Source organism: Armigeres subalbatus, chromosome 1, assembly GCF_024139115.2.
Source record: "Armigeres subalbatus isolate Guangzhou_Male chromosome 1, GZ_Asu_2, whole genome shotgun sequence".
Taxonomy (NCBI): domain Eukaryota; kingdom Metazoa; phylum Arthropoda; class Insecta; order Diptera; family Culicidae; genus Armigeres; species Armigeres subalbatus.
The window spans coordinates 311,267,717-311,295,264 of record NC_085139.1 but is presented as its reverse complement, the minus strand read 5'-3'; the positions used below and the strand labels follow the sequence as shown (position 1 = coordinate 311,295,264).

The 27,548-nt window shown below is 43.1% G+C and overlaps 1 protein-coding gene across 1 annotated transcript; it reads left to right on the top strand.

Moving 5' to 3' along the window:
- Positions 1-8,624: 8,624 nt before the first annotated feature.
- On the top strand, positions 8,625-26,511 carry LOC134207918 (adenosylhomocysteinase-like 1). The gene is made up of 5 exons (XM_062683989.1): positions 8,625-8,742; positions 22,224-22,543; positions 22,819-23,168; positions 23,226-23,797; positions 24,240-26,511. The coding sequence occupies exons 1-5, from the start codon at positions 8,727-8,729 to the stop codon at positions 24,365-24,367; spliced, it is 1,386 nt and encodes a 461-aa protein (XP_062539973.1). The 5' UTR covers positions 8,625-8,726; the 3' UTR covers positions 24,368-26,511.
- The last annotated feature ends 1,037 nt before the right edge of the window (positions 26,512-27,548 follow it).

Sequence of the window (27,548 nt, the reverse complement as noted above, 5' to 3'; positions counted from 1 at the left end):
TACATTAAACAGCCGACTAATTCTCTATACGGCTTGGTGGTACGCGTAGATTCATTACCTTTCTGCAGTTGTAAACGGCACTCCATTGGAACAGATGATGGTTTGCACTCGAGCATGTTAAATCTTTCCAATAGTGTCTCCAAATATCTACGCTGGCTGATTCGCATGATTCTCTTGTCGATGTCCCTCTCTATTTTCATTCCAAGAAAACATGAAACCTCATTCGAATCCGTCATTCTAAACTCCTGAGACAAACAACTCTTGATGACCTTGATTTCCTTCAAGTCATGGCCAATTATCAATATGTCATCAACATATAGTAACAAGAATACTTTCTTGCCACCTCGACTTCTGAAGTAAAGACACGCATCATTTTGACTTCGTTGGAATCCAAGTTTTGTAATGAAACTATCGAATTTTTCATTCCAAACTCTAGATGCCTGTTTAAGGCCATATAGTGCCTTTTTCAAACGGCACACTAATCCATTTCCTACTTCATAGCCCTCCGGCTGTGACATATATATTTCCTCGGTAAGTTCACCGTTAAGGAAAGCCGATTGAACATCCATCTGATGAATCAGCATCCGTTCTTTATTCGCCACAGCTAATAGGGTTCTTAACGTGTCCACTTTAGCAACAGGAGAATATGTTTCATTATAGTCGAAACCACGTCGCTGACTAAAACCACGTGCAACCAACCGCGCCTTATACTTGTCTGGTTTACCTTCATTTCCGGTTTGATCTTAAGCACCCATTTACAGGACACAGCCTTTCGTCCAGCCGGAAGACGCACTAGTTCCCATGTGGTGTTTCTGCTCAAAGAATCCAGCTCCGCTTGTATGGCTGCTTCCCATTGTGGCCAATCACTCCTCTGCTTTAACTCTGCTACGGTGCAAGGTAGGTTGTCAACATACTCAATTGCGCCGAAAGCAAACCCTGCGAACGTCATGTCGTAATCCTTCTGCCATGCAGGAGGCTTTCTGAAACGGCTTCCAGCTTCACTAGTTGCACTAGTTGAATCCGCACGATCCTCTTTGTCATTCTCCTCTTCAAGCGTTGTATCCACACAACTATCGAAGTCTTCAGCTTCCGTGCCATCATCCTGATCCGAATCCGCTGAAATTTCATTTTCGTTCTCCGTGATTACTTCCTCTGTGGTTTCATTTGTATTCACTTCACTTGATACACGAGCAATCACCGTCTTCGACTGCGCCGTCTCGCCGACAATCACGCTGGATTCCGCTTTGGAATTCTCATCAATAATGACATCCCGGACCGTAACAATCCTTCGTTGTTTGGGGCTCCAGACACGATACCCGTTTACTCCGTATCCTACGAAAATCCCTCTCCAGCTTTTCTCATCCAGCTTTTCACGGGTCTCCTTCGGAATGTGGCAATACGCAAGGGAGCCGAAAACTCTCAGTTTTGAAACGTCTCGCCTCTTACCATTCCACATATCCGCAGGTGTGACATTTTCTCCAATTGCGCTGTTTCACTTGCTTCTCCTCAAAAACATCTATTGATACCGAAATCAAACAGCATTGAACGGGCTTTCTCTACCAACGTCCGATTCATCCGTTCACTGACCCCGTTTTGCTCGGGTGAGTAAGGGACGGTGAACTTCATTTTGATTCCCCGCTGCCGACAAAATAAACGCATCTCCTTGCCGACGTACTCCCCACCATTGTCGGAGCGAAGGCGAGAAATCTTGCACCCAAACTTAGCTGTAGTTTGCGCCTCGTAATCCTTAAAACAGTTGGTCACTTCACTCTTCGACTTGATCAAATACACCACAGTGAATCTTGACCAATCATCTATAAAGGTGACGAAATATTTCTCTCCGCTCCAGCTTACAGGTGTCACTGGCCCGCAAACGTCAGAATGCACCAGCTCCAAAACACGGTTTGACCCTCTCTCCTGTCGCAGTGCAAACGGATTTCTCGTCTGCTTTGCGGACACGCATGATTCACAGATTGCCATCTGCTTTTCGTCTGACATCGCTTTTATTCCGTTTACCACCTTTCCCGATAGCAAACTTGTCAGATTTCTCTCTCCCAGATGGCCAAAACGGCGATGCCAAAGCTCATTCGCCTTATTTATTTGCCCAGAAAATAATAAGGATTCGCACATACCTTTAGGTGAGTAGAAGTTGAGCTCATATAGCTTGTCCCGCCGCCGCCCAGTGGCCACCACCACCGAGTCTTTCATAATCTCGACACGACCGCCTTCGAATACCACTCGCATTCCTGCTGACTCCACCTTGCTTATCGAGAACAAGTTCGCCCTTGCTTCTGGAATGTATACTACATCCGACACTTTTGCCTCGATAGATTTGTCTCCCAGCATCGAAATCACTGATACATCACCGGCCCACTTTGCTGTCACCCATTCACCACTTTTGGCTACAGCAATGTCCATTGGCTGTGCCATTTGCACTAGATTGTCGAATAATCGTTTATCGTTGCATATATGCTCGGTCGCACCCGAGTCAATGTACCACCGAATTTTGTTTTGTTCACCAAATTTTGTTTTCCCAGCAACCATGAAAATCACTCCCTCTCTCTTTTCACTCGCGACGTGCGCAGACGATTTGGTAAACGATCTCGCATCGTTCTTCTTTTTCTTCTCAGGGCATTCAGCCATTTTGTGCCCTTCCTTTTGGCAACCAAAGCATTTAAAGATTTTCTTCTTCTTCGTTTGCTTGTTGCCCGTACCGGCAAACGCGGTCGATTCACTTCTTGTTGAATTTGTACAAGACACTGTGCTTCTTCTCTTTATTTCTTCATCAAGAAGCCTGCTCTTCACAAAATCCATTGTTAGCTGTTCTTCCGGTTGCGACTCAATTGATGTGACTACTGCATCGTATTCCGAGCCCAACGAAAGAAGCAACCGACACACTACGTCAATGTCATCCATCACACCACCGGCACTACGGAAAAGTCGAATCAAACGATCAAATTGCACAAAATGTTCTTGCAGACTACCACCCATGTATCTCAGCTCATGAAGCTGACGATTCAAATGCAGCCGTTTTGCAACACTTTTTCGCTCAAATATTTTCACTAGCGAATCCCACATTTCCTTTGGGGTATTCCGCCCCTGCAAATGTTCCAATTGATCGTCATGGATCCGCGACACAATCATCGTTTTACACTTTTTATCTTTCTTCTGCCGCTTTTCTAAAGCCTTTTCCTTCTTCTGAACCACTGCTGCCGCGTCCCCGGCTTCGACTTTGAGTTCCGGAAAATCATCTATTTCGGTCTCCACGCACTCCACTAGATCGTGCTCATCCAGCAGCGTAAGCATCCGAAACTTCCACGCCGGAAAATTCACCCCGTCGAACAGCGCAACGCGGTAGAACTCCTCTTTCTCGTGTTCCCCCATTTTCACTATTTTCACGACACTACGACCGGAATCCACTTGATACGACCGTTTCGCGACTCGGAAGCGATCCTAGGCCCATAACCTAAGGACGGAACGAGATTTCGGATAGGAAAAAGCGGGTTTGGATTTTAAACTTATAAAAACGTGTGTTTATTCATCGAACTTTTTCAAACAACAAAACATGTGGAATCAAGGAAACAGGAAAATACACATTTGACATTTAGGTTGTCAGCACTGCTCGTGAGCCGAGGGATAACTCGATTAGTGAAAGCTTCAATAATACACTGAACATAAATTGCATCCTTATTACCTTAATCTACAATTAAAATTTCGGAGACGAGCCAGCCTTGGGCTGCAAGTCTCTTAAATAAAGACAAAAAAAAAAACAATTAAAATCTGGACGCTACAGCTGGGATATCAAACGCGAATGGCGGCGTTCTTTGCTTTGCGTAAACGCTATAGCAGTACAATAGGCGAAACAAATAGCAATTAACGAGCTTTCGTCCAAAAGTGAGTGATAATAGTTGTAGGCCATAAGGTAAAGATTTTCCATTTGCGGCGTATAGGATGATAATCGAATAATTTTGAACAATTCGAAAATTATATGCCGATTAATTCTCAAAGTAAAGCAGAAGTACCCATTGAGAACATGATTTCTAATCGATAATCCGGTGATAAAGCCTCATCATTTGAAAACTGGAGGACAGGTTTTGAAAGCTTAATGTATGACAAATCATTCGTTTAGATTATGATGTTTGGGTTCAGTGTAGGAGTTCCAAGTCTGGTAGTCTGGACAATCCTGTTACCCAGACAAAGTGGTCTTAATCGGTCGCCACAAAAGGTGCCAGGGGGAAGGCGAAGTTGAAGGCCTTGGTAAGCTAGGTGAGGTGCTGGTCGAAGTACAAGGTCATAAAAACGGCGAACCATGCTGAAAGCGGAGGCCAGAAAATGAAGGTGATTACCGACGTTTCGGATATCCTTTTTGGTAGACCCTGCTAGAGGCCAGTAAGCAGGCGTAGCATAAGATCCGCCTCCTTATTGATGAAAACGATTTGGCGTTGAAAAGGTTTGACGGTTCGTCTCTTTACTGAGGAAAGGCGGCTGGCGGAGAGCCAGCCTTCCAATAATGGCAGCGGTAAGCGAAAATACAGATGGCTGTTGTCAAGTCTGACGATAAAAGCTACGCCGACATCTTGAAGGCTATGAGATGGCCTAGAAGGAATTGTCAGCTGCATCCGTCGAACGCAGAACGGCTAGATGATTCTTGTCTTGATGCAGGATGCTGCTCAGAAAAGTTGTGAGTATAAAAAGTTGACCGAGGAAGTTTCGGGAGATGGGGTTCAAGAGGCATTCGGTCAAATGGTACCTCTTTAGTCCCTATTCTTCAGAGGATCCCTGCGATATTGACAATCAATATCAAACGATTTTACGTTGATCAAATATGTACAACAAATGTAGTTACGTTCGTATTCTAGTTTGGTTTACAGCATTGCGTCCTCAAAAGTCAATGAGCTCAACTTTGGTAATCACTGAATAACATCCAACACAATTAAGATAAATTAATATTAATTACCATATCTGGAGCACAATCACCGTCACGCATTTGATGGCCATAATTGAAACCATTCCTTATCCTCTGCCCTTGATCCGCCCATGCTATCCATGTTTACGGCCTCCGTTGAACAATGATAGATATGCTGATATATCGGGTATGGTGCCAATGCAATGGACGACTGAGTCACGCACACCACTCATGAAGTGGTGGAGAAAGAAATCGAAATTATAGCAATCTGTATCGAGTACGGCACAATTGCAGCTAGTTGCATACTTGCATTAGTCAAAGTGTGGTGCGCTCCGGTTAAAGAGGTGACAAGTAAAGTACATAGGTTGAGCATCATTCAACAGAACGGGATTCAACTATCAAGGAAGTGAAAGAAAAGTCCAGTGCGTTATGTTTACTGAAGGCCGAGGTAAATATAATTCGAGGCATAGCTCGGCATTATCTGCACGATTTCCTCCCTGGCGAGTGGGTGAATAGCGATCCAAACCATACCACGCACTTTCTCCACAGAAACGGATATCATCGGAGTTGCAATTTGCCGAAATAACGTGAACGCCAATATGCCTATTTTAGTGTGAATGAATAATCGAACGTAAAATAAAAATCCAGTATGTTGCAGTTTGCCAATTACGTCAGTTTACCGGATCGAAGCAGTATGGCAGTGTTTGGCCGGCCGTTCTAGTCCAACATGATTGCATAACCCTCGCGTTGGAGGCGCTCGAAATGGAACCACGCTGCTATATGTTGCTGGCCGTCACACTATGGGACCAACGACTTGTAGAGTACATACATAATACAATGATTTCAATTAGTTTGAATGCTAGTTTTAATCATGCAGGTTGGGCTAACTAATATTCATTTACGTGTATTCAAATTTGCCTCTTTGTTTACGAAAAATTTGTGGAGCTTTATCAAAAATTTGATCAGAGGTAATTTTGCCCGTTTTTTACCGAAATTTAAGCACAATTTGCATCGTAACATAATACTTACCTAGGCAACCTTGATTAACGACAGGAGAGAATCGTCACGTCACGCGTGAGCTCTGTGGAGCTTTTCACCCTCCAGGTAGAGGAATAGGAAATCGACCATCATGCGTGGGGAAATTGCTCCAGGAAAATTACGATCCAGCCGAGTAGAAACACATGGCTCCCACCTGCCGGTTCGCAAGGCCACGAAAATGCCGAAAAAGGAAAGCTATGGTGACGGCGCGTGGTAGTAACCGGGCAAAACTGAATTTTTGTTTGCTGCTTTTTCACCGGCCCAGTCAGTCGTGAATGATTAGATCGGAACCAGTAACGAAGCGGCATGAAACTAGTCCCTCCGTCATCATCATCGTCATTTGTGTGGCGCTTTCCCATGAAGCCGCTAAGTGCTACACTAACGTGTCGTTCTCGTTAGCAAGTGCTATCTTTATAAAATGCCACCATGTTTGCTTACTCGTTGTCACTATCTAGCGTGTGGCCGTGATTGCAACTTGGAATCAATGCGAATGGGGTGGCACCTGGTTTTAATAAGGGCGCGTAATTGATTACGACGATGAGTTTTATGACATGTTTTATTGAATAAGGGCAGAAGTGTAACAGCGACGAATACATACACATATTTACTATTTAAATAGAGTACCAGCTGCAACTATAGTTGATTAAGAATCAATGAAACTCATTCAAACACTTTTGACAAGCTTTGAATTTCCTCTGTTGAAATGAAAAATCTTTTTATATTACATTCCTGATGTTAAAAAAATAATAGCATTCAATAGTTTTTGTTTTGGAAAAAGTCAAATTGTTCAAATTGGCGATATGGCCTTCCTGCCTATCATATGTAAAGCGTGACTGAGTAGGCAGAGGTGACTATTTGCAGAAAACAAAAGCTCATCGTAGCAACCTTCTTCCGATGGGTAACCTTCATAAGAATGGCTTTCTTACGATTTGATTGTTGTAGGCACCACACGTGCCTGTCGTCTGTCTTTCTTCGCCGCCGAGCCTAACAAGTGATGCACTCTCCGATGTATGCACATAAACAGCCTGGATGAAGGATTAATTCCGATGGAGACACAGGCCACCGGTTGCTCCCACATTGTTGTATATGAATATGAAAAGCTGCTGGCGGCTAGAGAGAATGAATTGAGTGCATCACGTGTTGCAACTCCGATGTTCGTCGCAATAAAAAAAGATGTCGGGTTTAGTTGCCGAACAGGGGAGAATAGTATGTAATGCACCAGGCGGGAATGAATAAATCAATACTATTTTTCAGTACTAATCAAATCATGAGACGCCTTCAATTTGGATATCATTGATGCGGATGAAACCATTCTCTTCCATGCAAGTATGTTGCAATGGTCGCCGAAAATATCGTCCCCTACAAATTAAAACCAATCAAAAACAAACAAGTAGACCCCCTTTTCTCGTCCTCATCGATTTGCGTGTGGAACGATTCGAATTCGATGGAAGCAATGTGCGGGCCCGCGAATAACGTTTTTTTTTCTTCGTCGAATATTTATACGCACCGCCGTCTGGCAGCGGCAGAGGTTCATTGGATCTTGAGTAAACATGCTTCGGCTGGTTCGTACAACATTGGAGCTCCCAATTTTAGTTGTAACCGGTAGTCCTCCGGCTCGGGGCTGTTGATTGTGCTAAATTAGAATTTCATATGCAAATTTGATGTAGGCTTCGGTCGCCGCGCCATTGTCGTCAGAAATGGGCACTAATTAAACCGACATACACTTTCAAATGCATTATGGCTAGATAAAAAAGGTAATTTATTTATTGTTTTCTTTTCTTCCCCCCGTCAGGCCTGTGACGAACTGCCACTACAATTATCATCAGCAATCATATGACCACGTTAGTCGGTGTCATCTGAGGGACGTCGCCGATCTGGCTAATAGTTTTGGGGCCTAACATCATCAGAGTGCAGTGCATGCAGTTATGCAATAGCGTCGGGTCGGGCGTGAAGGCACAGAGCACCAATCTACCGCACGTTATCGTGATTTACAGTGATATTGATTAAATTGTTGGGATCTGTTCCCAGTCGTCGTGTTCGAGGGAGGCCGCGCTGTAGTCGGTTGTAGCCGCTGAAGTGTTGTCGATGGTCGTCGTCGCCGTTGCCGTCGATTTCGTGCGGTCCGTGGTGATATCGTCGTTGTGAAAGTGAACAAACAGAGAGACAATTCCCGTCTGTGTGGTGGCTGCAGTCGTACCCGGTCAGTCTTTATCAGTCCGCCGCCAAGATGAGTATGAGTAAGTGTGCATTGCTTCATTTTCGGAATTTACCAGCCCCATTTAGTTGTCATTGTGAGCCGTTAAATAGTTGGCAATATCCTCAGGTGTAAATCTACAAGTGTCGTATCTGGGGATTAGTTGAGTAGTTATTAGCTGTAGTGCAGCAACTGATCATGTGAGCCATTGAAATGCACATTGCTGGAAACTAGTGTGTGTTTCAGGGTATGCATTTAAGCTAATAAATGGTAATAAATCACAAAAAATACAATGACAATGAACATTATAACCACAATGCTATAAAGCAGTGGTTAAAATGTTGCATTCTGAGACACCTGGAAATCTCGACTTCGTATTGGTTGATTTTGCGATTCAGCAAAAGAATATTGTGTGAAAATAGTAAGCGTTTTATATACCTGAATGCCTTCAACAAGGAAATATGTTCCTTCGAACTGGACACATTTTGCTCCCAGTGCCAGTTTTCATTTTCACCTTGACTTGAGAGAAGGGTTCCGAAACGATTGAACAAGATTTTTTTTCGCAACTTGTTTGTCTCTGTTTAGATTATGCGACAATCATTTAGTAAGTTTATTTGTTCGTTTTTTGAAGCCAATGTGATAAGGAATTCTATACACAAAGCTAAACATATAGTGATCGAGTGATTCCATAAACAAAAACATAGTTGTATAGTCTCATAGTTGTACGACCGTTATTCAACATGATGCGTGATTTTTATGTCTAGATTTCGAAGTATGAAAAAATTGACATTGTCAAGATAAGGGTTAAGAAAATTGTTCGAGGCATAAGATAGGTACAACTAAGTCTTCTGTAATTGAAACCCGAAAGATTTTCCGAGTAAGTTGGATACATTTCAGAAAGTCAGAGAAAAAACTGGATTTAAATAGAGTTAGTCGTTTCTGTATTATGTATAGGAATTTATACAGTTCCTATGCCTCGCGCTGATAATTTGTTAAGTGACTGATTGAAAAACAAAGGAAACGCATTCAGTGGTTTTTCTTCGGTATGTGTGTGCTAAAACTAAATGTAAAAATAATTGGATTTTCAATAGGCCAACGAATTTGTTTCGTATTGTTTCTATTAGGACATTATTATCTTAGTAATGTAATCACGTGTTTGGTTTAACTGCTTCTGTGTAATAAGTGTCGGAAACGAGAATAATGGGTGCTATCCAAGTTCATCTTCTACCTACGAATCAGAAGAAATGATATTTGACCATTATCAGGCGACTTTTGTAGGCAATCGGGTCGATTGAAAAGCTATTAATGGAAGACCATCATTCTTCGGGATTTGAGGATATTACATAACGGTAATTAATGACAATTTTATATTTATTGCCTGACCTTTGAGACTTCAATTACTAATTGTTGCCATTACTTCATCATTTGATAATAATATTAAGAATTCATCAAGAAGCCTATAAATAATCAAGAACCTGGGTTTACCGAATTAACTCTCCAAATGTTTACAACAGAAACTTTCGTAATATAGTACTCTGGAGTAGGTAACATTGAGTCCAGTTTATGAATTGTAGTTCAATTAGGGATAAGCTGTGGACAATGATTTTGAATTTTAGAATTTTTTGAATTTTTGGAACATTTCACCAGTTTCAATTTAGCGAATTGAAAACATCAAAATACCGCTATGCATTTTTTTTGAGCGATGTAAATCTGTAATCGTCCAATAACAACCACAAATACGACAGTCTAGTATGCGACGGAAATTAGCCAGTGTTGATAGGATCGGATGCTTACCAGGTGCTGATTGATACATTAAGTACTTGCCACTGGAGCCCGTATCTTCCAGGATTTGCAGTAAGAGCCTGATGAAAATATTGTTAATCCGACCGCTGCTTATCGGCAGGTTTATTAATCAATGTTAACAAACCAAATCTTTGGAGGTGAACGTGCCGACTCCTTCCAGCGTTATAGTAGCCGGGAAATCAGTGGAGAATGTTAAAAATCTTCCAATATCTGGATAGCCAAAATGACGTCAGATGACGGTACCACGATCGATACAAGCGCACGGATCAAGAAAGCCGTTGTCGTTGCGAGCTTGAGAAATATCTGAAAAAACAGGCAGATAAGTGAACGCACGAAAAATTCGATTTTTTAAATTCTAACGAGACAGGGTGTGTATCAATGAAGAACACTCAACGGCTGCAGGTGTTCATCAACAGATTCCTGGGGAACATATTCCGTACCGTTATGTAATATCCTCACATCTCAACGAGGCCCGTCGTCGAGGTTGCCGATAGTTGGACATCGTCCAGGATGGAGATTTATCAAGTCGACCCTTTCCACCACTCGGTGTGCACTTAAGTGAAACACATGACTCTTAAGTAAAAAAAAAAACGAATTGGAAGAAAACATTAAGAAGCAGATTTCTAAAAAGAGATCAACAGGCGAAACTACTGAAACACCATCAGTGACCTCAGCAGAAATAACAACTGAAGGTCGTCCGCTTGTAATTATCGGACAGCAGGTGAATCGTTCCTATAATGTAATCAAGCGTCTAAAATCGAGTCTGCAGTCGAACTCAGGCGAACATCAAGAAAATGTGAAAAATGTAGTTACTGTTTCGGAAAAGCCAAAAGAACAGAACATCAAGTAAGGAGATAAGCGCATTCGGCAGGAGTGGCAAGGGAGCATCAATTTGACATGAGAATGCATATGATTCTCATGATGATAGCACCAGAGACGCTAGAGAAATAGAGGTACGTTTTTTGCAACAGACATGAATAACTCACAGACATGCAAGGTAGAATGCAGTAGCGAATGTAATAAGATTAGGTGGATTGTTTACTTGGAACAAGGGTAATTGAAGGCCTAAGGCCCTAAGATTATATTCTAAGCAACAGAACGTCGATGTCCTTTTAGAGATCAAAGAATGCAAGTGAACCTGAATGCATGCGTTATAAGACTCAATTAGTAGAACCCAGGAACTGCGCAGTGCCGGATGAGCACTATCCCAAACTCCAAGCTGGTTGCGGGACGGGCTTCTTATAGCTCCGGATCTGGCGTAGGTGAGATATTCCTATTGAACGAAAATTATTTGTGCTATCCCTTATTTTCGAAAAAGATGGTCGCCGATGGCATGCTATTAAAACCGCATTGAAATTTGAGAATGATTTTACCAACACTGTCACCAAAGCTATCCGAAATTCGTTTTTCAAAAAGATATTCTCAGCATTTCGTTATTTTGCAGTGCCCTAGGAGGACAATCATTCAAGTTGATTTATCAGAACTTCTGGGCTGTCAATTCTGCCTTGGAGATGGAGAATATCATCAACGACCATGTCCCTTGCTATATGCTTTCACGATTAAATACTGTAATTGACGATACCTGTGGATATCCCTAAATAGCAATCGTTAGCAACCTGTTATTATTTCCAAACAAGTCCTCAATAAGAGCAGACGTTTTTTCTTCGATCGTTAATAAATTATTACTTGTTCGTTAAGTCTCGCGTTTCCTTCCGAGTACCGGATACGTAAATCTCTTTAGGTTATTGGCATCTCATTGAAAGGGAGTTCCAGAATACCTCAACTGAATTCGCCAACTGGCAGTTCAGGGTAAAGTTGCATATGGAAACAGCGGAAGTATCGGAAGCGCTTGAAAAATATATACCTGCTGAAGATCCGGAGCGGAATAAGTTTCTCCAGATGGATCGGAAGGCCAAATCCTTACTAATCAGCTTCATCTCGGACGAGTGCCTGGAAATAGTTTGAGAGAAACAGACGGCTAAAGCAATGTGGAAGGGACCAGAGGATACCTTCGCCAAGAAATCAGTAGCAAGCCAGACAGTCTTATGGAAGCAACTGGCAAAGCTCCAAATGCGGGAAAGATCATGCGAGAACACTTCCACGATTGCGGGAAAAAGGCCAAATGCAAACAGATCGTAGGAATCGGAAGCACTAATATGCAGCTAATTCTGCGTATGGCGCAAAGGCGGTTTCGTTTATGGTAAAGATACCAGGGTCTGTGAAGAAATGCAACGATGTAGATTTTGGATGCAGTGATCACCTAGTTAACAGCAAGGATCATCTTCAGTCTCTGCGAAAGCTGGAAAGACCGTTTATTGTGGATGTAGCCAAGTGTGGTGTTTCATTGATCGGAGAATATGAAGGTGAAATACAAGGTTTTACGAAGAGTGGAATGTCGTGTTACTAACGGATTTTCGTGAAAATGCGCTATCTATGGCGAGGCTGTCTGAAGCAGGAGTCCAAATGCTGTTCAAAGGTAAAAATGATGCAAACAAAGCTGTAAGCGTTCCTTAACAGAAACTTGTACGAACATGAATTGATTGCTGATGAAGTAACACCTACAGCCAACTTGTGTGCAGCCGAGGTGAGTTCCGTATGGCATCGTCGTCTAGGTCACCCAAGTCAACGTGCAATGGATCCACATGGGATGGCGCTCACTATTTTGTGTCTCTTACAGACAACTTTAGCAATTTTGTAGTCATTTACACTATCAAGCAGAGGTCTCAAGTATTCGAATGTTTTCAAGAATATGAGGCGATGGCATCTGCTCACTGTAATCTCAAGATTAGTAAACTGACGATTGATCAGGGTACTGAATACTGTTCTAACGAGCAACGAAAAGTTTACAAGCAGAAGGTTATCCAAATCCAGCCGACGATAGCTTATTTATTATAAGATGCATGTCAATCGACTCAAAAATTCCCAAAAATATGTGGTGCGAAGCTGCATTCAACGAGACGCACAGACGTTGGCTCAAATATTTAAATGACCAATAACGGTGCCGGCCACGCCGTTGTAATCAGTTAGTAAGGGGGAAGGAATATAAGTAGGTGATTTTGGCTATTCGAAGACCGTGTTTACCTCTGCGTCTCCACAACACCACAGGAAGGATTATCAGTTAGTCGGTAGGCATCGTTGGATCTGGATTCACTCTGATAAGCGATGCGACCATGTCATTTTTAACACAATTTTAACTATGAAACTATTGAAGATCGCGCTTGTTACGACCGGAGCAAAGCGCAATAAATGCGCATGAGCCAACGAACACCATATCGATAATTTCTATTTTCGCGACAATTAAAACACCGACCGGAGCAAAGCGCAATACATGCTCATAAGCCATCGAACAAAAGATAGATATTTTATTACTTTTCCGCCGACTAAAACACGCACTGCACTTACTTGCTCGATGGCTACTGCAAACAATTGAAGATCGCGCTTGTTCGATTGGAGCAAAATGCAATACATGCGCATGAGCCACCGAACACAAGATAGATGTTTTATTACTTTCCCGACGACTAAAACACGCACTGCACTTGCTCGATGGCTACTGCAAACTCTGAAAATAATCTTTTCAGAATCCTGCACAGATAATCTGGGTCTCTCAAGCGATGCAGGGAATCAGCTATAGCTGCCCAGCTATCGTTATTAGATGCATTCTTTACGTCTAGTATAATCAATGCACAGTACCTAATACCTCTCCTATTCAAACCACGCGCTATCTTAGCCATTTCCGTTACCGACCGAATTGCTTCGATGGTGAACGGCCTTTGCGGAACCCATACTGGTTACTTGATAAGTCGTCAATCTATTCAGGATCACCCTCTCTCACAACTTACCAGTTTTGTCGAGTAGGCAAATTGATCTTTATGCCGAAGGCTCTCCCGGGGATTTCCCAGGCTTAGGAATCAGCACCAACGTTTACCGTTTCCAACGATCTGGGAAGTTTCCTTCGTCCAGGCAACTTTGGAGACAGCTCCTGAACATATCTGGAGCGGCAAGAAACGGCAAGGTTAGGAATACAATCCGGACCTGCTGCCTTATTTAGCTTAAGTTTTCTTGCAACGGCGATAAGCTCACCGTTAGTCACTAGCGGTACCACGTTCACTGACTCGTACGGTAAGGCGGGCCAATCCGATGAGTCATGCTTCGGGAACAAACCTTCAACGATCCTGGCTAACATCTCCGGGGATTTCTCAGGAGGTGCGCTGTTGGTTCTAGCCATTACTATCCTGTATGCATCCCCCATGGAATATTATTGGCCATATTACACAGCTCTTTAAAGCAGGCTCTCTTACTGCATTTGATTTGGTAGTTCGGAGCTCTGCTCGCTGTTTGGAACACCCGGCGTCTTTTCTAGCCTGTCCACTTCGGTTCTAGCACGTCGCAACCTTCTTTTAGCTCTAAGACAGGTTCAGCGAAGATCAGCTATCGTGCTCGTTCACCAGTGCACCGGTTTGTGGTTGCCGCCTGTTGGCATAGTCCTCCTGGGCATTGTTACGTCACACACTCGTGTTAGGACATCGAATAACTCATCGCCACTAAGGCCTAGAGCCCGATTTTCCCACCGTAGTGACTCTTTCAGCAGTTCTGGGTCGAACTGCGAGGTACGCCATCCTAGATCAGTTTTACTGACCCGCCTTGTGGGAGGGGGGGGCGGTATAGCTGGCCATAAAACGTATTTCCTGATGGTCACTAGCAGTATACCCTTCGTGAACTCTCCATTCAGGCTCCACCGTCCATCCCGCGCTGCAGAAGGTCACATCGATGCATGACTCGCATTTCGGTCCTCTAACGTTGACGCTTGGCCCTTTTTCAGTAGGACTACGTTCAGTATTGCTAAAGACTTTAGCAGGATATGTCCTCTTGCGTTAGTTGTAACCGTTCGCAAATCGTCTGAGGGAATTAATTAAACCTTGGTGGCTTTTGTGCCACTCTCGCGTACGAGAGACCACCAGTCTGTTGACTTGCCCGACTATTTTTGAGACAATTCCTCAGGGGAAATCCTCGAACGGTTGTCGGCTGAATTTTCAAAATCACCCGCTGTTACCTGAAAAAACACCCTAAAATCCTTTGCCCCGATTACCCTCGTAATCACTTAAGCTCGCTCAACAATAAACGTAAAACCAATAGAGGAATAGAAGTCTGATGTGCAATCTACCAATGAAATAACGGAAACGTAAAAGAGAACAGCAGGTTCTCACGGAACTGCCGAAACAAAATCAATTGACTCTCAGAGCTTCAAATTCAACAAATTTATTAACACGACTTCATTCGGGTTGGACGGGATTTACGTGCTAGCTAAGGGGGAAACTAGTTCATGGCCATGATTATATAAGTTTCCACGTACCTGCGCAGGATTTTTGGTAGCGATGACGGGCTCCGGCGGGTGCCGAAGACGGAGGGCTTTCCGGCGGAGTGCCGAAGACGATGTTTTCCGGCGGGACGCCGAAGACGAAGGGTTTTTCCGGCGGTGTGCCGAAGACGGAGGTTTTTCGGCGGGACGCCGAAGACGAAGGTTCTTCCGACGTTGTGCCGAAGACGAAGATTCTTCCTACCGTATTAGCGACGCAGTTGTCGCGATGGCGTCGTGATACCGGCGGCCTGCCAGTGGGCGTTCGATGCTCCACACGATGGCGGCGTGAGCTTGAGTTAAAATGGCCGAACTAAAGGTGCGGAGGGAGTGACGGCTGGACGGAAAGCTTCCGATTTTAACGTCCCGAGAGCGTCCGGAATAACCGTTCCCTCGAACTAGTAACCCACTTTCCCTTACGACCCAGCTTCACGTACCTTTCCGATTCACCAGGCGAGGACTAAAAGAAAGCTACTAATTCTCGGTTCGGGTTCGGTTCAGCGTACGATAATTGGTGACGTACGGGAACCGCGCTCTCGACACCTGACCACCAGGGGGTTGTAGCGTAATGGTGGTCTTATCGACAGTTTTAGGCGACTGTCGGGTGAGTTTCGCTCGACTAACTAAACGAACTTCACTCCCCTCCGTTTGACTACCTCGGAAGGCGGGCCTTAGCGGACACACAAGCTCAATTTTGGTCGCACCGCGACCCACAGCAAAAAGGACGGAACCCCAATTCGACTCCGCTGGTCGTCACACAATTCCAGCCCGTACAAAAAAAAGCGCCTACGCGCTGGAAGTCCAACGCGAATGGCGAACGTTAGTCGTGTGCAAAATTATAGTCATAAATTTAAATTACCTTTTTTGCCTTTCTCGTACAACTAAGTTGTACCGAAAGGCTATCATTTCACTCCGAAAACGAACTTTTTATAGAAGCCTCTGAGACCCATAGTATTATATACCAAACGACTCAACTCGACGAGCTGAGCACATATCTGTCTGTCCGTGTGTATGTATGTGTGTATGTGTGTGCACAAAAGCTGTAAAAACATTAGACAACTTTTCGTATAGAAATCCTTAACCGATTTTCTCGCAACAAGTTTCATTCGACAGGAGACAAAGCTTTGTTGATCACTATTGAATTTTATAACGATAGGTCATTGCGTTTAAAAGTTATAAAGAAAATGGTACATCGGATCATATAAACCCCATATAAGGTTGGTGTCTTTACTAAATGCGAGAAAGGCACCACCAACGCTAGGTGGATTAATCTGGGTTTTTATCTCTATATCTACTCCGGCAAATGGAGAGAATCGCGAAAGTGTCAGACGACCGAAATAAGCAGCTATCAGGAAGACACCAAAAGATTTTGTTTAAAGCACTTCATTTTAAACCACTGTTCTCAATTATTACCTTCTGCAAACTTTGAAAGAACACGTTTCATTTTCGTAGAAATACTTTAAATTGTTCGGAACTTGGAAACCGCGATACTTCTCTTCCTCTAGTGCGAGCAAAAATGAACGAGCTTAACCCTTAAAGGCGCAAAGCGATTTTTTTTAGAAATAGTCGAAAATATTTTTAACGTAAACTACCATTAAAATTATTAACATTAAACGTATTTTCGGTTGGTTGTTTTAAAACAACATTGCGCATTTAAGGGTTAAGGATTTCTACCTTCAAGAAACCTTGAAGGACAATTGCTGGTTATGTACATAGATTCAAATGGCGATATCAATTTGGCGCCTTCCCAGGATCGAGCAAATGGTTGGAAAAGAGCTATCTAGTTTCAGGAGCCATTACTGCACTCACTGAAACAGTATACCACTTTGCTTAGCCGAGACGCAAACCGCTCGAAATATTTCCTCACCCGAGACAGTCAAATAGTCGGGCAAATACTGATAATATTATGGTCTTGCTTTGGACTGTGAATCGTCAAGCGGACTTAACGAATTCACGCCTTATTTTACTTCAAAAGAGAAAAATGTCCAAAGCTAATTAAATTCAAATAATCTAACAATTACAACAAAAATTTAAGCAAAAAATAATTGATGACTAATAATTAAGCTTCAACTCATTTAAATGATATTTTACTTAAAAGGATAAAAACGTCAAAGCTATAAATTAAAAATAATAATCTCATTTCATAATATATTTACAAATAATTTTGCTTAAAAAGATAAAAACGTCTGAAGCTTTAAGCAAATTCAATAAACTTATTTCAAAATATTCACCCAACGTTACATAGTGAACCGAGAAGCCCAATCCACTGCCCACCCGTTGAAGTCACTTGCTACAACTTAAATGGTTTAAGACCAATGAATCGCCTACTTTGAGCGTGCTTACAGCGGCACACTAGGAGTTAACTTTCTGAAATTAGTATGGCGAAAAGCATCTACGGTTCGATTTCTCAAGATTAAGCACCTTAATCAAAAAAATATTTGGTAGGCGTAGTAGCGGACACCATCCTTCATAACCGGTACCAAATAGTATTTCATAAAAAGTTCCTAATTTTGAGAAAACCCGCGTTAGATGTCTTTCGCCATACAAATTTCTGGCGGTTAACTCATGCTGCCTATTTTGCGCATATACTATAGCGCCTGGATGGGGCAGCGGTGGGTAGAAAATCAGGCACTGCCAATAATTCATTAGTCTCGTTACTAGACTATCTAACACCCAAGTATACTGCTCTATGCTCCATCTAGGAGGATAGTAGCAGCCACAAAAGTAAACTCCGTTTACCTTTGCTATAACAAAACCCTCATCGTCAGGAGATAACACTATCTCCTGGATCGGGTACCTCCCGCAAGTCCAGATTGTCATTATTTCGACTTATCCGCAACCCAACTGCTATGTTTAGCAGGGATGAGGTACGGGTCGGACGCAACATCAGTCTTATTCTCGTGCACCGACTGTTGTAGCAGCTGGTTGAGGTTTAGATGAGCTACTTGCATGACCGAGCCCGTCTGGAAGCCAGACAGGCCTGCCCAAAGGTTGGGTATTTGTTGTCTGTGCCAGGACCACAGATCTAACACCTTGGTGCGGCCTGGCAGGTGTGAGCCTTGTGACCTTCAGCTCCACACCTCCGGCAAAGCTGACTTCGATCAGGACCTTTGCAGTCATTTGACTTATGTTCGTAATCGAAGCACTTGAAGCAGGCGTGAGGTTGTTGGTTTGCGCTCATACCGACCAACCCACCTTCAGTGCCCGTAACGCTGGGTAGACACCTTTACGTGGTGTGTTACGGGGTAAGATCTACCACGGTTACATTGCCAGCTACAGGCAAATCCTGACCCAACGAATACCTTCCTCATTATCCAACTCCGTGGTATTTATGAGGTTGTCGCTAAGTCGGTGGCCTCTCGTTAAGTAAGTACCACATCAACACTTCCTTCCTCTCCCTAGCTACGGTGAAGATGGGCGTGGCCAGGAGTAGTAATCCTCATGCTTTTGTTATTTTTGTTTAAGACTGAAATCCAAGACCACTCCCCTTCTTGATTTCTGATAGCATTCTAGATAAGGATCTCAAAAGTAAAACATGAGTATCACTAGTGTCCAATCTACGAATTACACCGTAACAATGCTAATGCTAATACCGACCAACCCACCTTCAGTTTGGCCTTATCCAGTACCTTCTTGGCGTTAGCCAGAGGTATCTGGAATCAGGCAACTTGCGTTCCAGCATAACCTTTGCACAACCGAATCGCGGTATCCTGGATTCCAAGGCCACCCTGATCTCTCAGTGCAGAGACCAGTTCACCGGCTTCGGTAATTTCGTCCAGGCCTCGGCATTGAATTACCTCCACTGGGCATAGGGCTCTCACCTGAACCGCATCACCTAGCACCTCTTCCGCCAAATTTTTATACGCGGAACTCTTCCACGCAGCATCTCACTTCAAGACGAGGATCATCTCGCCCTTCTGCGTTCTACGGATGCAGTTGACATCATCCCCAAGGCCAGTGAGCTTTTCATCGCCCCACAAAGCCTTTAGAACGTCAGCATAGCTCTTACCATCAGCCTTGACGATAATTGCTTCGCCTCTGTCCTTCCTGCCATGACCATTGGAAGGTGCTGCTTTTCTTCAGGAAGGACTCGAATCTTCGAATCGGCTGCCTTCCTGGCCTCCATCGCTTGGCTCACTGTCATTTCTTTCTCCTCGATAAGTTGGCAGATCTTTCGTTCCACCTCCTTACTTGCCTGCAGCAAGGACTTCCACTCCTGCTTTGCCTCTTCAACCAGAGGGTCAGCACGGACTTCTTAAAATGCGTGCTGTACTTCATGCCGCTATCCAGAAAGGACATTATTACGTCCGTAATCACCTCTTGTTTCTGGCCACCGCTCTCCTTGTGGCTGCACATCAATTCCGTGATGACCCTGGTCAGAGTAGCTCCGTCCATCTTGATCTCGATGGGCGACTCCTCCGATCTGCCACGCTCTTCAGTAACGCCTGCCCCTAGTGATCGGAGGGGTGACCTGTTAAGGCCACTTCCATTCTGGCGAAGGGATCCACCCTTTCGTCAGACGCTTCACCCTCTCCACTCAAATTTGTTTTTTTTTGTTTGGTCGACATTTTGGTCCCCCGAGAAATAGGTCCGCCACGCCAGAGATCCGCAATAATGTGGTAAGAGAACGTTATACTGTGGGGGTGCCCAGGTACCTCACATGCTCCGTTTGCGGCCTGCTATTTATTTCACCCCTTAGACCATGCATCCCATCGGGTCGCTTGATACCGTAGGATTAGGGGTTAGGGGACGTCATATTATTAGCTCCTGATAATATGATCAGGTTTACACTGCTACATACTGCTCAAAAGTATCTGTATCCCCAGTGTAGCGGGGGATCGCTCTGCGTCTGATAAAAAAAAACCGAGCAAATGCGCATTTTTTACTTTCCGACCGCACAAAACAGAACCAAAGACCCATATCCATGTTCGATTCGAAACACGTTCAATCGCGAACATTTATACGATTTCATGCATCAAGCGCACCAGCGGGCAGTATAGTTTTTTTTTTACTCAGACTAAGGCCGGAGTGGCTAGTGAAGTAAATAAAAGTCTTCTCCATTCAACTCGGTACATGGCTGCACGTCGCTAGCCACGCAGGCTGCGGAGAGTCCGAAAATCGTCTTCGACCTAATCGATCCACCTTGCTCACTGCACACCTCACCTTCGGATCGCTATCGAGAACTATTTTCACCGGATTATTGTCCGACATTCTTGCTACGTTCCCGGCCCACCGGAGACTTCCGATTTTCGCGGCGTGAACGATGGATGGTTCTTTAATCGGGATGAGATGAAGAGAAAAAAACGTTCAAACCTGGTCTGATCGAACCTTCTTTCTTTATTGTTCGCTTGAAAGAAATGCTTAGCCGTTCGATTGCGTATGAAATACAGCTGTTATGAATGCTTTTTTGGCAACAAAACTCGCTGAATTCCGCGCCCTAGGTAGGATGTAACTTATAGTGTTGATTTGTCCCCAGCAATTGAAGTAGTAACCTCACTTTTTCGTTATCGTTCTTTTCTGCGTTTTAGGCAACAAGCTCCTAGTATCTGGCGTACCGGATGGTTTTCCGTACTGGAACTCCCAGATGTCTTATGCTAATGAGTCCGCTACCAATCAGTCGGCATTGTAGAAGAAAGACCGATATGCAAACATGCAATTAAACGTCCATATTCGTGAGCTCTGTGAGCTGATACAATTGGAATTGTTATCCTATTTAATGTTATCGTCGAGCAAGTTAGCTTAGCACCAACCGACGAACATACTTAAAATACTTAAAAAGGCTTTGGGTTAATTTACTTCCACAATGCTTATATCAGTATGCACTTAGAATTGAAACAATGGCGAAAACTCGTTCGGTTTCTCGTTTGACACGGTGAAACCGTTCCGTAAACCACAGGAAAGCAAAATGACGTAAAAGTAGCCGAAAAACGTTTGCTCATGGAAAGTAGCATGTAATCAATTGAAAATTTGTTACAAGTATTTGAAGCTCGTATTAAAGATGCGAACAAAATATTTGAAGATAATCAATCTTGCGAGGAATAGCGAGGTAGCATTAAAACTGCTAACGCGTGAAGTTTGCGGATATCAGGTTTCACTCCATTCGAGAATGTATCCAAAACACGATTATTTGATCGGTGGCTGACGTATTTACCCAAGCTATGATTGCATGAGAAGCATGGCCTTTTTTGGTTGAGCGGGTGTGTTTATCTAAGCATCTGGATGGTGATGAACAATTATTATGGCAACTGATGAGGGAGTAATGGGTATTCTCTTTCTTTTAATTTTAAATTCGCTCGATATTATTTCAATACTTGTATAACAATTCTAAAATAGGTCTAATGAGGTGAAGTAAAGTTTTTTTTTATCGCGTTTTGCTCGAAGAAGTTTGTAAAATTCTTGTTAATTAATAAAAGCCTAATGAAATCAAACATAAAATGAAAGTAAACTCAAGGTCTGAGAAAATAGATATTTTTGAAATTCGGATGGATATTATTGCGAGACTTTATATGAAATGTAGATTATGAGAATCGTCATATCAAATCCTAAATCGGCTTGTCAGGTTTCCAAGACTGAATTAAAATTATTTGAAATTTTTATGTTTTTGTTACAAAACCCCTGTTATATGGAAATGTTTGTTAAGAAACGTCATTTCGATGTCATGAAACTAAATTTCTAATAACTCTTTTCATAAGTTATTTGCCATTTTGCATTAAATATATACAGGCAACGTTTAAATGATCCTACAGCTTTGTCTAACAAGTCAAGTTACATGTTCAGCAAAACCTGAAAGTTATTAGCAATATCATGATGTTTTTATGTCATTTCTCAACACTGCCCCTCAAAAAAGTCACTGAAATCTAACTAGCCGGAATTCCTCCATTGGTTTAAGATTTAATAACATTTAATTTATTTCATTCATTCGCGCCCAGGTTCGTACACCGAGAGCTCCTCCGAGGAGGACGATCTCTCGCCGCGGGACAAGGTGCAGCAGAACTCCAAGGGGTTTGCCGATTTCTGCGTCCGGAACATCAAGCAGCACTCGTTCGGTCGGCATGAGATCGAGATCGCCGAACAGGAAATGCCCGGCATCATGGCCCTGCGGAAGCAGGCCCTCGAGGACAAACCGCTGAAGGGGGCCAACATTGTCGGCTGTACACACATCAACGCCCAAACGGCCGTCCTGATTGAGACGCTCATCAACCTGGGTGCCAACGTGAGGTGGGCCGCCTGCAATATCTACTCGACGCAGGTAATTTTACCCTACGGGACCGGACAGAAGCCGGGCTGTAGAGCAAATATTGGACGAATGGGTGTCGTCTTATCTGATAATGGCGATAACGGAGCTTGGATGTTGTGTTTGGAAGAGTTGTGATGAGTGTTGTTCCATGTTCATGCGTCAAGTGGCTTTGCCTGGATTCTTTACTTGAGAAGCGAGGGCAATTATTGCGATTGCTCATGATGAATGGCATTGGGTAATTGTGCTTATCAGCTTGTACTTGTTCTTTGTGTTATTTTTCCATTTAGAATGAAGTGGCCGCTGCCCTGGCGGAGAGTGGGGTACCGATCTTTGCCTGGCGAGGTGAGATTGAGGAGGATTTCTGGTGGTGCATTGATAAGTGTGTCCACGCGGAAAACTGGCAACCGAATATGATTCTTGATGACGGTGGGGATGCTACGCATCTGATGCTTAAAAAGTACCCGGTCATGTTCAAGATGATCAAGGGGATTGTGGACGAAAGCGTGACCGGGGTTCACCGTTTGTATCAGTTGTCAAAGACAGGAAAGTTGACGGTACCGGCCATGAATGTCAAGGACGCCATCACAAAAACCAAGTTCGATAGTTTGTATAGTTGTAAGGAGTCGGTAATTGATAGGTGGGTTTGTTTGGAAGGAAGGATGTACCGAATTCTAATAACCGTTATATTTTTTAGCTTGAAACGGGCCACGGATATTATGATTGGTGGCAAACAAGTAGTGCTATGCGGCTATGGTGAGGTTGGCAAAGGTTGTGCTCAAGCTCTGAAGGCGCTCGGTTGTATTGTGTACGTAACGGAAATTGATCCGATCTGCGCCCTGCAAGCTTGCATGGATGGCTTCCGTGTGGTCAAGCTGAATGAGGTGATAAGGACGGTTGACGTCGTGATCACGTGTACCGGAAACAAAAACGTGGTGACCCGTGAGCACATGGACAAGATGAAGAATGGGTGCATCGTGTGCAACATGGGCCATTCCAACACGGAGATCGACGTCAACAGTCTGCGAACCTCGGAACTGCAGTGGGAGAAGATGCGTTCCCAGGTGGATCACATCATTTGGCCTGGCCCCGATGGGAAGCGTATCATCCTGCTGGCCGAGGGACGGCTGGTGAATCTGTCTTGCTCAAGTGTATCGTCGTTCGTTGCGTCGATTACGGCTGCGACACAAGCGCTGGCACTAATTGAACTGTTCAACGCACCGCCCGGACGGTATAAGGCCGACGTATATCTGCTGCCGAAGAAGATGGGTAAGTGTTTGTGTGTGTGTTTTTTGATTTCTTTTTTGAAGCGTTATTCAAGTATTACTAAGAATGGTTTGATATGATGGTGCCCTTCATGTTACAAAGGTTTGTACAGAAAAATACGGGGCAATGTCGCCAATCAGAATAAGATGAGCATTTCTTATTTGTGTATCGTTATTTTTATTGGAACTTCTTCAGTTTTACCGCCTACTTTGGGGAGCAAGTCTGCTTTTTCATTACTCAAAATCAGGCAATGTTATGAGCTTCATGTCAAGGTGATAGTGTAGGAGCGATACGATCTATCACTCGAAGAAATACTAACCATTATTTTTTCAATGACATACGACATGTAAAGTATCGGGCTTGTCTAGCTGACTTATTCGCAGAAAAGAAGCTGTTTAAACAATTAATTGTCATTAAAAATATTCATGTTTTTCCCGCACGACAGATGAGTACGTGGCCAGTTTACACCTCCCCACGTTGGATGCCCATCTGACGGAATTGACCGACGATCAGGCACGCTACATGGGCCTCAACAAGGCCGGTCCCTTCAAACCAAACTACTACAGGTATTAGTTGTTCGTACTGCAAAAAATAAACTATGCAATTGAAAAAGCATTTTTCGGAATAGAAAAAGAAAAAGTATTCATTTCCAGAGTTAGTTCGATCGGTATTTGTTTTTCGTTTTGAAACAATTCGGCGTATGTAGAAAAAAAAAGCATAAAAACGAAAAAATTAAACCAAAATTAATGTTGGTCAAGCTACTTTTGATAAAGTAGTGCAAGGAAAATTTTAGAATTCTAGTTTAGTAAGAGCGTAATGGAGAGAAATATTCAGCAGAATTATGAAAAAAGTACGAAACGAAATTCTTCCGCTTCCACTATTATGCCGAGAACTAGGAAAACGAAACAAGCTGACATTTACACTGTTAAAAACCGCAGAATTAAATTTACTATATTTAAATCGCAGACAGAAATAAATCTAAGGGAAGCAGATTCCATTTATCAATGGGATTTTCGGGCGTAGCATTACCAACGATGCTCTAAATCGATGGTCAATTATGGCAATAAGTTACTGATACGTTATGAGCACGATTTAAATTACAGCCAAATGCAAATGCAAACACTGACGAAAGTTGTCCGTAGATACTATTCCACGCTTTACCACAGATTCCGATGATTAGCGAATTTCAATAGGGCCAAACTCCACTAGAAGCACGCATGTTAGGGATTCCGTTTCCAGAACATTACCGAGGCATTTAAATTAGTGAAATGCAAAAGTTAGCCGCTACTCGTTTGACTGGAATGTACCTCGCGGAAACCGATTTACGGATACGCGATTCCAAGTAGGCATTCACACACAGAATAGCAATCTAAAGCGGTCTGACTTTTGCACGCACGCATTACACTCACAGCACACTTGCAACAGTAGACCTGTATTACTATTTTTATTATTAATTATTGAACTATTATTACCTATTTTAATATTATTATTGTCATTAATGAACTTCAGCGGTAGTGAGTACAGAGAAAAATTTAAAATATATCCAATTTTTAAGGCGCGGCACGTTTGATCCTTCATGTGTGTGGTAATCTCACAGCATTGGTTCTCTGTCAAGATCACCTTCAGAACTTCTTATAGGATTTGTTGAATATTTCTTTGCCTTCAACTAGTAGACTCTTGATCTGTTTAACAAGGTTCTTGACCACAATCAATCTTGTTCATTTCGTAACCTCTTCGTGCACCTTTCACGTACTGTAATCTAGAGAAATTTTCATTAACTCACTTGAATTCTCTCTCGCGCCAAGGAAAACACGATACATAACTTTGAACGGTTTATTTAATAAATAAACAAGCCATATTGATCCCATTCTGTTTACAATACGGTCAAATATATTTTTAAAATGTCAGAGATTTTTGATCAACATTATTCAACTTGAACTCCATCTGCGAACAAACAACTGATGCAGCAAATGATGGGCCTTACCAACTAGCCGACAGCGGAGAGCGTTGAACCTGTTTCTTCGAGTGCACGTTTGGAAGCTTGATGATCCAGCGGAAAGTTGCTATTTTGTCGACTTTTCGCTAGGATTAAAATGACCGCTCGTTTAGTATATTTAAATCGCAGACAGAAATAAATCTAAGGGAAGCAGATTCCATTTATCAATGGGATTTTCGGGCGTAGCATTACCAACGATGCTCTAAATCGATGGTCAATTATGGCAATAAGTTACTGATACGTTATGAGCACGATTTATTACAGCCAAATGCAAATGCAAACACTGACGAAACTTTGTCCGTAGATACTATTCCACGCTTTACCACAGATTCCGATGATTAGCGAATTTCAATAGGGCCAAACTCCACTAGAAGCACGCATGTTAGGGATTCTGTTTTCCAGAACAATACCGAGGCATTTAAATTAGTGAAATGCAAAAGTTAGCCGCTACTCGTTTGACTGGAGTGTACCTCGCGGAAACCGATTTACGGATACGCGATTCCAAGTAGGCATTCACACACAGAATAGCAATCTAAAGCGGTCTGACTTTTGTACGCACGCATTACACTCACAGCACACTTGCAGCAGTAGACCTGTATTACTATTTTTATTATTAATTATTGAACTATTATTACCTATTTTAATATTATTATTGTCATTAATGAACTTCAGCGGTAGTGAGTACAGAGAAAAATTTAAAATATATCCAATTTTTAAGGCGCGGCACGTTTGATCCTTTAGGTGTGTGGTAATCTCACAGCATACTTATTTGCCATTCCACTAGTAGACTGTTGATCTAATTAACAAGGTTCTTGGCCGCAATATTCATTTCGTAACATCTCCAGTGGAGATTCTCCACTCTTCGTGCACCCTTTGGGTACCGTAATCCAGAGAAATTTTCATTAACTCATTTGAATTCTCTCTCGCACTAAGGAAAACACGATACGTAACTTTGAACGGTTTATTTAATAAATAAACAAATCATAATGATCGCATTCTGTTTACAATACGATCTAATATATTTTTAGAATGTTTGAGAGACTTTTGATCAACATCATTCAACTTGAACTCCATCTGCGAACAAACAACTGATGCAGCACATAATGTGTCTTTGCCTTACCAACTGGCCGGCAGCGGAGGGCGTTGAACCTGTTACTTCAATTGCACGCTCGGAAGCTTGATGATCCAGCGGAAAGGTGCTATTTTGTCGACTTTTCGCTAGGATTCAAATGGCCGCCCGTTTCGTAGATTAACCTGTCGATAGTACGAACGGCTCTGTGCCAGCTGTATGTCGGCCGATGCCTTGCAGTGTTTCCGGTACTCTTCGGCGCACTATTGCTATTCTATATGTTGGCTTTGGCGGTGACTAAATCCGAGTCCACTTGCAGTGGAGTGGTACGGTTACCATGCGAGAGCTCCGCTCCGATCATCTACAGAGGCCAAACTTGGTGGATCGTTCTATGGTGATCCTTTGCGTCAGTTCTCGACAAGCTTTTATACTACAAAATACTGATAAGGTGAATCCCACACTCTTCGCCCATCTTTACGTCACCGCTTGAAATTTCCGGTGCAATCCTTCCCTATTTGACCTTCATACTTTGCAGAGGATGTCGTAAGCGTTTACAGAAATTTAAACTCTGTCTCCAAGATGAAACCCAGTGGCACTCCGTTCTCCAGCTGGTATTGTTGAGACATGTGTTCCCCTATGGACACCTGGAAGGTGCGCTCCGAGAAGAAGCTTTGCAGAATTTTCAGCAT

Coding starts and splice junctions, on each gene's coding strand:
- LOC134207918 (XM_062683989.1), top strand. Junction 23,169..23,225: donor AAGGAGTCGGTAATTGATAG/GTGGGTTTGTTT, acceptor TATATTTTTTAG/CTTGAAACGGGCCACGGATA. Junction 23,798..24,239: donor TCTGCTGCCGAAGAAGATGG/GTAAGTGTTTGT, acceptor CCCGCACGACAG/ATGAGTACGTGGCCAGTTTA.